Source organism: Arachis ipaensis, chromosome B10 (genome assembly GCF_000816755.2).
Source record: "Arachis ipaensis cultivar K30076 chromosome B10, Araip1.1, whole genome shotgun sequence".
Lineage (NCBI taxonomy): Eukaryota > Viridiplantae > Streptophyta > Magnoliopsida > Fabales > Fabaceae > Arachis > Arachis ipaensis.
Window position 1 is genome coordinate 99,263,109 of NC_029794.2, and position 9,159 is coordinate 99,272,267.

General features: G+C 34.1%; 2 protein-coding genes and 1 long non-coding RNA gene across 3 annotated transcripts in view; 1 reads left to right on the forward strand and 2 right to left on the reverse strand.

Annotated features, from left to right (window-relative positions):
* LOC107623220 (superoxide dismutase [Mn], mitochondrial) lies at positions 2,000–4,497 on the reverse strand. Its single transcript, XM_016325407.2, has 6 exons — positions 4,051–4,497; positions 3,736–3,782; positions 3,525–3,650; positions 3,349–3,405; positions 3,064–3,141; positions 2,000–2,425 (listed from the first exon to the last, which is right to left on the reverse strand). Exons 1-6 carry the CDS (start codon positions 4,361–4,363, stop codon positions 2,333–2,335), a joined length of 714 nt encoding a protein of 237 aa, XP_016180893.1. The 5' UTR covers positions 4,364–4,497; the 3' UTR covers positions 2,000–2,332.
* Positions 5,825–9,159, forward strand: part of LOC110268236 — a 15,472-nt gene continuing 12,137 nt past the window's right edge. The window contains exon 1 of the long non-coding RNA XR_002356351.1: positions 5,825–5,835. This is a non-coding gene — a long non-coding RNA (uncharacterized LOC110268236). The remainder of the gene's footprint in view (positions 5,836–9,159) is intronic.
* LOC107623383 (UDP-xylose transporter 2) overlaps positions 6,710–9,159 on the reverse strand; it is a 3,828-nt gene continuing 1,378 nt past the window's right edge. The window contains exons 3-8 of the mRNA XM_016325621.2: positions 8,687–8,871; positions 8,535–8,602; positions 8,131–8,263; positions 7,758–7,919; positions 7,388–7,660; positions 6,710–7,176 (exon numbers count right to left, since the gene is read on the reverse strand). Of these exons, the coding sequence (XP_016181107.1) occupies positions 7,069–7,176; positions 7,388–7,660; positions 7,758–7,919; positions 8,131–8,263; positions 8,535–8,602; positions 8,687–8,871 (929 nt within the window). The 3' untranslated portion in view covers positions 6,710–7,068. The remainder of the gene's footprint in view (positions 7,177–7,387; positions 7,661–7,757; positions 7,920–8,130; positions 8,264–8,534; positions 8,603–8,686; positions 8,872–9,159) is intronic.

The window sequence follows — 9,159 nt, forward strand, 5'->3', positions numbered from 1 at the left end:
TGTTATAACTTTTCTACTTTTGATTAATGCATTGATATTTTCTTAAAAAATAGTTTTCGTTCTTCATCACAGGGGTTTGAATCTATTAGAAAATAGTTATAATCTTAACTGAATTCTAATTATAATATTGGAAAACTTGATTTTTGGAATTAAGCTTGAAAACTCCTAATAATCCTTTATGTTTTGAAACTAGACTTGATAAGTGACATTGAATCAACTAGGGTTAATTCTTGTGAATTGTGTGGTTTTTAAATCAGTGAACATACTTCACCTCTTTTCATAATCAACTAATCAAGGAATTGGTGGTTTGTTAAGTTAAGAGAAATTGAATTACTAAGAGATTGAAGTTTGATTACTAATGATTTTCTATAGATATATCTTGCAAGATCAAAGTAGAGAGTGAAAAGCATTATTCCGAAAGTTCAACATCTCGGAAACCTTAACTCTTTCCATAATATTACTTTCTCAAACACTTACTGCATGCTTTCACTTAATTCATTGTTTTTTGCTAAAGACTTCTAAAATTCTAAATTTTGATTGTCTGACTAGATTAATTACTTGATCACTGTTACTCAGTCTATTAATAATTCTCGTGGAAACGATAACACACTCCCGTGATATTACTTGGTACAACTCGGTGTACTTGCCGATAGTAGTTTGCGAAAATCCGCATCAAGTTTTTGGCGCCGTTGTCGGAAATTAATTGAGATTAACAATAAATTGACCAGTTGATCATCTAGATTAGACTCTTTTTTTTTTGTTTACCTCACTGGGAATTTCCTTTACTTTGATATAGAAAATTCTAATTTTTCTTATTTTCTGAGTATTTATGTAGAGCAACAATGATAAAGAACATCTTCAACACGATCCTAAAATTGAAAGGACTCTTTGACAACAAAGAAAGCAAGCTAGAGATCAGAGAATTGAAGAAGACATTGAAGAGAAAATTGAAGAAGAAATTAAAATCAATATGGCAGAGAACAACAATAATGTCATTGCCTACAATGTCATTAATGCCCAACAATGCCCAACCAGCTAGGAAGAGTCTTATATATTTAGTTAACATCTAGCAAAAATGAAACGACTTTTGAACTTCGTGCCTAAATTAACAGAGGGAACAGGGAAAAGGGAAAGGGGTAAGATTTTGATTCAATTAAAGACATTTTAGTAATTTTATTTATTTAAGTTTTTATTTTTATTTTAAATCAAATAAGATATTAAAACATAAATCAGTTCTATACATTTTACGCCAAATACGATAAAGAGATTTAATTTAATCTCACTTTTTCAGTCTTAATCAGTCTCAATATCTCTCTTCCAAAAGCTACCTTATGGATATTTTTTCATATAATATAGATCTAAAAATGAACTAAAATGACCCCTTCTCATGAATTCTTTCGAATTGTGAGGCACATTCAAAAATAGAATATATAAGTCCCCAAATAAAAATAAAGAAAACTAAGACATTATAGGGGATGGAGGGGTTTGAACTTTTTTTTCTATTAAAAAAATCTTCTATACTTAATTATATCATCTTTTATTTATATATGTGGAGGGTATATTGTAAAACTTAAAAACAAATCTCAAAATAAAAATTGAATTCAACTTTTAAAATTTATCAATTTAATATAATTAAATTTATAAATAAACATAATCATTAACTAAATTTTTGAAACAATATAATAAAACTAATATTATAAAAAATAAAAGAAACATTGTCCATAACATATAATCAAACATCTTCATGTCTCTAATCAATCAAGACAGGCCCGCTGGAAAAACCCGCCCCGTCAAAACCCGCGGATTAAGCAGCGCGGGTTAGACGAACTTTTTAATTATTGTAGTTTCAAATTTCCAGCCGGACCCACCTTTTTTGGCGAGTTACACGGACCGGACCAGCGAGCTTCAGCCCATTTGCCACCCTACTGATAGATATTGCTTGTATAGCAAAAACCATTTCCTTGCAGAGGAGTGTTTGTCCAACAAATGAAACAAGAAGTTAGGGAGCTTGAATTTCGCAACTATACATTACTCTTATTTGAGGGAAAAAGAGTCGCACAAAAGCAGCAGATTACAAATACGACAGAAAGCAATAATAGTACTATGTCACCAAGCATCAGAAAATCTAACACACATTGGCACACCATCACAAGGATATAGTACAAGGAATGCAACCATATATTGCTAATGATTGTTATTCCATATAAAAGTAATCCAGAATGCCATTGAAGGTCTTATATGCCACATTACATCCTTTTATTCCATCTCTAAACTCTAATCCTGCAGCAGCAAACTCATCATCACAAGCTCCATATGAAGCAACACTTTCAGATTAAGAGCTCTCTTTTTCATACACTTCGCTGGCATATTTCCAGTTAATAACTTTCCAAATGTTGTTCAGATAGTCTGGTCTGACATTCTTGTACTGCCGTAAGAAAAACAAAAGAATAATTCAGAAAACCTTCTGAAAACTGAAGTGCATCTAACAAGATTATATATACTTAAATAAAGGCATTATGCTAAGAGTTGTAGTGGGAGTTTTATAAAGGGAAGGGAAAGTATAACTGACTGAATGGTCTCTCTAAGAAGAAAGGTAATTTTGACAAATTGAAAACGTTAGGAACAAAATTGAACGAAATTAAACGTTAAAGGGTATTTTTGAAGCAAATGTGAAAACATCAAGGGCAAAAAACATACTTTACCCTTTAATTTAAAACAGATAGACAAACAAGTCCAATTAAACGAGGATGTGAAATTGCACACGAAAAGCAGAACCGGTCAGGTAATATCACGATGCAACTATTTATAAAAATCTATTGGAGAATGTTTGAAGGGCATAGAAAGGAAGCAAATTTTCTCAGCCACTTATCAGCATATAAGGAAAATGATAATAACAACTTTTATACAAGGAAAAGTATTTCGAAATCTTTGAAACTTCGAAAATTCTGTTAACACAACATTTCATAAATCATAACCATCACACTGAAAAGAAAAACAGGCCTTCAATAATGTCATCACAACAATCATGCCATCACCAGTTAACTACCAAGCCCGAAATTTTACCTGTAAGTAATATGCATGCTCCCAAACGTCTATGCCAAGCAATGGAACCAATCCTGGTCCCTTTGTAATCAGTGGGTCCTGCAAAACATAGGGATATGCATGGATAACAGCAGCTCAAAATAATGAGAAAGTGAAAAAAAAAAAAAAGAAAAACGTGTGGAACTGTGACAAACATCTTCTCTAATCTACACTTTTCACCATAGCAATCAGTAAGCAATATCAGCATTTGCAGAATATGTAGTAGAAACCCAAGATTAACTAAGAAAGTTAGAAGGGACAGATTACCTGATTGGCAGTGGTTTCAACTACAAGCTTCTTAAACTCCTTGTCTAGACCGAGCCACTGGCAAAGTAGTACGACTTAAGTAGAGCGAAAACAGGATAATTCAAATAAATAAAATAATAACTGAAACATAGAGCTCTAATGATCTACATGGACATAACACAATTAGTAAAACATACCACCCATCCAGACCCTTGTAAGGCAGCACCCTCTGCGTTCACCTTCTGTACCAATTTTTCGAAAGAGCCAAAATGCTCGTCAATGGCCCATCCCAGCGAACCCTTGGGTGGCTCGCCGCCTCCTTCCTGTAAATAATGAAGCATTAAGCAAAAGAACTACTTAAAGATAACTCACACACGGCATTGAAGGTGAGGCAAGGCACAAACTTACCCGTTGCGGAGCTAGATTCTTCCAGAAAATAGAGTGGTTGATATGACCTGCAGTAAATGATCATCAGACATACATAAACTACAAAATAAGCAACATCAACAAGCATGGAAAATATTTCTTTGCTTCCTTCTTTTAAAAAATAACCTTAGATTTTATTTTTGACCCAGCCATAATTTCCTTATACAGTTCAACCATGCAAACAATAAACAATTCATCCATCCATTCACCCTATTACGCAAAATAGACCTAATCTGCAGTATCTAATTTATTATAAAAAGAAGGGTTAAAGAAAAGAAATGAAATGAGGAAATAGACCTCCGCCGTTGAACTTGATGGCACTCTGGAGCTTAACGATGGTAGAAGCATCGCCCTTAGGGAGAGCATCGTGAAGCTGCTCGAGGGCCTTGTTGTAATTAGTGACGTAAGTCTGATGGTGCTTCTTGTGGTGAATCTCCATGATCTCCCCGCTTATAGCCGGCTCCAGTGCGCCGTAGTCGTAATTCAGATCCGGCAGCGTGAAAGTGTGAAGTCCGCGCGAATGTGCTGCTGCTTGTGCGCCCAGTGCCGTGGAGTCACGGCGGAGCACTGTGGCTAGGGTTTTTCGGGTCAATAGGGATCGCGCAGCCATAGCTATGTGACGATTCTAGTGTTCGGTGGCTCTTACAATTTTGGAAGCAAATGGAGGTTTCGATAAGTGCCGGGTGTAATAGTTGCTTCGTGTTAGTGTAGAGTTGTGGATGCTTTGATAAGTATATGTAATTGAGGATTATTTTGTATTAACTAATAATATATACAAATTAAATTCAAGTTTTATTTTTTGGTTATTTTTCATAAATATCCCGTAAAGACAAAAATATCATTTGTGTATTTGATCTAAATTTTTATAAAAATATTTCAATAATTATTTAGAAGTTGAATGCAAAAAATAAGCAAAATTCAATTAGTAAGACTTTTATTTTTCTGAAGTTTTTTCTCTCAATAGCAAAAAATTTCACTTGGTGGGACATGCTAGAGTACCCATTAATAAAAATGTTTTGGAATAAGAGAGGGAGTATAGTGTAAAAAGATGCGTATGTGGTGCAGCAGCGCCATCTGCAAGTACAATTGGGGTGATTTCATATTGGTTAGCCTTACAGCCTGGAAGGTGCTGCGGCATATTCCCACTGCGTATTTGTTTAATCATGCTATTCAACTTTGAACTGCCAATTCTTCGTATAATAATAATAATAATAATAAGAAAAAACTACCAAAATTACCCATAAAGTTTACGAATGCTGACAAAAGTACCCATAAACTAAGAAAATTAATGTTGTACCCATGAAAGATAGGTTCCGTATGACAAAAGTATCCAAATCCTAATTTTTTGCTAATTTTTTAATAAAATTCCTAAATCACCCCACCCTAACTCCATTCTACCGTCACTCTTTCTCTTCTCTTCTTCCTCTCTCCTCACTTTATCCCTCAAAAATCCTCACAAAGTTACAGAAACTCTCCTCCTACCTCCTCATTGCCGTCCGCCACCCACCTACTCCATTACCGCCAATCTCTTCCCCTCTCACTGCTTCTCCCTCTCACTATTAAGGTGACTACAAAAGCTTCATCGCACACCTGTGACCCAACCTAAGGAGAATGCTGTCGTGGCGCGCCTGTTGCAGCCAAAGAGAATGTCGTTGTGGCGCGTCTGACTCAACCGAGGAGAACACCGTTGTCGCACACCTGTGGATGGAGGTTCTGCCATTGACGATGTTACAGTCGGCCGGCGAAGAAAAATGTATTTCTTTTTTAAAACATTTTTATTTTATTTTTCTTCTTTTCAGAAATTGATTTAGTTACTACTAAAATGATACTGTTTTATTTTTTTTAAATCTGCTTCTATTTTTTATGAAGGCTGAGATTGATTTACAGAAGATTCAATTGATGGCTACTTCTACTTCTGATTTTTGCTGAAATAAATTTCAAATTGGATGAATGGATTTGTTGATTTTTTATGGTTGATGGCTTTTTCTATTTCTAGTTTTGCTAAAGTGAATTGAAATTGGATGAATGGATTTAAAAATTTATGTTTTGAGTATTTTTTGGTATTTAATTAATTTGGTTTGGGTATGGATTATAAACTTATGAGTGAATCGGTTGAGGTCCGATCCTCTACCACCACCACCACTACCATTGATTTCGGTCTGGTTTGTTGTAGGAGTAGTTTGCACTCCATGGCTAAAGTTGGTGCAAATTGAGTTATGAAAGGTTGAAAAAGTGAGTTGAGGTTGAGTGTAAGGTAGTTTAGGAATTTTATTAAAAAATCAACAAAAAATTAAGATTTGGATATTTTTGTCATATGGAATCTATCTTTCATGGGTACAACATTAATTTTCTTAGTTTATGGATACTTTTGTCAGCGTTCGTAAACTTCATAAGTACTTTTGGTAGTTTTTCCTAATAATAATCTCTAAATTTTGGCCACCCATACTTCATAACTAAAACTTTTTTTTCCCCCTCTTTGAGCTTTGTTCATACTTGATATCTACTTCAATACCTATCCTTAAGTTACAAGTAACACAAAGCTAGATGGTCCATTCTATGATCCTATAATTATGAAATAGAAAAATTTCCAAAAATAGCGGTATATTAGTATTTCAGTAATTTTTAATCATTAATTTTAATTATAAAAAATATATAATATATATTATTAAAACCAATGATTAAAATTTACTAAAATACCAACCGATATACTTAAAAACTTTCCTATGAAATATATTTATTCTGATTCACAATATGTAACTTTAGTTAAATTTCTTTTGCTTAATTTATTATCTTTGAATGTTAAAATTAAACCAAATTAAAATCAAATGTGAAGAAAATATGTGGTCCTCATGCTATGAACAAGGTAAAGTTCATCTTCGGAGCAAAAAAAAGGTATGAAGCATTCATTATAGAAGTAGAATCAAGACATAACAATGTTATTTATGACAAAAAGAAAAACAAAAGAAAAATTGAATATCTATATAAAATTATAAATGTAACACAATATAAAAGAACATCATGAATCAGGAAATGTCTGCTACCATTGGTTGGCTCAATAGGATTGCGACATGATCATGAGCTTGTACTTGTTTGTTCTTCTCCTCACTACTATTGCTGGTTCACACCACCATTCATGAAATGTCAAAAACTAATTATGCTACTAAGAAAAAACCAAAAAAGTAAAAAAAATAAAAACTACGAGCCTTTGTGTGTTGCAGAATTTCCTAACTCCATATAAATTATGGGTATTAACCCTCTATAAGGTTTATATCCGTTCTTGACCATGGATCAGATTTAACAAAGAACATAACCATATTAGTCTTTGTCTTTGCTCCATAGAGGGGACATTTGCACAACTGAATCACTCACAACTGAACTTCCATTCTCCACATTAATAAGAGGATCAGATTCAGCTTCTCTTGCCTGCAAACATAAGAGGAACCAGAAGGTGTCAAAATACGGTCTTCGGGTCTTGTAAATCAAGGGTGCAGACTCGCAAGGAGAAATATTTTCATGTTATTGGAGTGCATTTAATACGTGCTCCAAAAACATTTCTAACCACATCTTTCATCTTTTCATATTAATTAGTGAATGTTCCTAAGGCATGTGCAAAGTGAGTTAAGGTAAAACTAACCTGGGAGGTTTGTACTGAAGTTTCCACAGCTTTTTGTTGATTCTCAAGAGTGCAATAATAAGAGTATAGAATCATTCCAACCATGGCGATGAGAATACCGAGTATGTTCCTCCAGCTGAATGGGTCATGGAGTAAAATATACCCAAATGCCAATACAAGGCAAGTCTTCAGGTGTCCAAGTACCTGATAGGTGACCGGAGATGTCTTTCCGATAACAAGAAATGTACTAAAATTGACCGAGATGGAGATGAGGCATGACAGAACAATGAAGACCTACAATGAAGAAGGAAACAACAGAGAACATACAGAAATTATTAAAGAAAAAAGTTGGATGAGAAAAAAGGGTGGAAGAAGAATTTTCAACCCTTACCGTCACTTGTGTTGTATAGTTGAAAGCAAAAACATTTTGGTTGGTCAAAAATTTATCCAAAAATGGACCAGAGACTAACAGAGTTGCTGCTTGGTATGGACATGATTGATACAGAAGTTGGGTGGAAGAAACCTTGAACTTCTTCTGAATAGTATTTGTCATCTGAAAGTGGTTAATTAAGGACAATACATTCCAAAGAAAACATGTTTCCCCGGGGGGAAAAGGCATCATAACCATCTTTCCAAATCTTTGCATGTGATAAACAGATATATGACTCGTAATTATGTTGAATACATGAGCAACAATTCCTAAGCAAAGTTGATAAACCAAAAATTTTAGGTGCTGACACAGATTGAAAGCTATTTAAGGATACAATCTGAGCAACACATGTTGTAATCACTGCTAGCAACGACAAAAAAGAGCCCATAGCATTGAGCTGCAAATCTGTGACAGTTGCAATCCCAACACCCAGAAGGAGGATAGCTAGGGCAAACTGAATTCTTTTACTGCAATGACAATGAAAAGGGGGAAAATTTATTAGTTATGCAATAACTACTAAACGCAACCATGCAAATAAACTGAGCACAACAATGGGATATTGAGGTCAAAACAAAGACTCGGAGAGAATGACGAAATCAAGAACAAGAAATTGAAAAACCAGAAGGTGGGTGATTGAAGAATTCTTTCATTGACCTTTATATAATTTACAATAAGATATTCTTCAAGTATAACAGCTAGTCGTAAAAATCATAGTTTCAATATAATGCTAAGTAAAACCTGAATCTCTTCCCAAGAAAAATGGTCTCCAACATTACAGTACATGGAATGATTGCCAGTTTGGTCATCTGGAAACAAATATAAGAGAGTCAGTCAGAGTTATTGATAAACAAATAAGCAGAAGGGAACAGAATTAGAACAAATAACCATACCTGATAAAAACCAACAGAATTGAACCCTAAACTCAAGTTTAGGAGTCCAATTGAGATTCCATTTAAAATCCCAAATCCCATTACGGCTTTCTGCTCGAAAGGTTTATGCTCAAAGAATCGCATTCTGAGTGCCACATGAAGTGAACAGAATGTGACAAGCAGATGCCAACTTGTCAAAGTTGTAGCTGCATCAGAACCAAAAGACAAGGCTCAAAGACTTGAATGTAAGCTTGAATTTGCATAGCATGGTAATAATACAAACTATCAGCATACATTTTCTTATATTAGACTGATTATAGGTAAAGAAATTAGTGACAAGAGATGCCTAACTCTGTTATTTTTGGGAAATTCTTAAGGAAGACAAAATCATTAATTGCTGGAACTAAGTAATTAAATTTATGCTTCCAAAGAGTCATTATTTCATTTAGAAAAAGACGGGATAACAACAGACTGACAACATCCTCATGCACAGT

What these genes read in the sequence shown, in the direction of transcription:
- LOC107623220 (XM_016325407.2), bottom strand. Translation starts at nt 4,363, where the DNA reads ATGGCTGCGCGATCCCTATTGACCCGAAAAACCCTAGCCACAGTGCTC. An exon ending in CATCAAGTTCAACGGCGGAG is followed by an intron (nt 3,783 to 4,050) that starts GTCTATTTCCTC and finishes CATTTACTGCAG; the next exon opens with GTCATATCAACCACTCTATT. An exon ending in AGCATGCATATTACTTACAG is followed by an intron (nt 2,426 to 3,063) that starts GTAAAATTTCGG and finishes TTCTTACGGCAG; the next exon opens with TACAAGAATGTCAGACCAGA.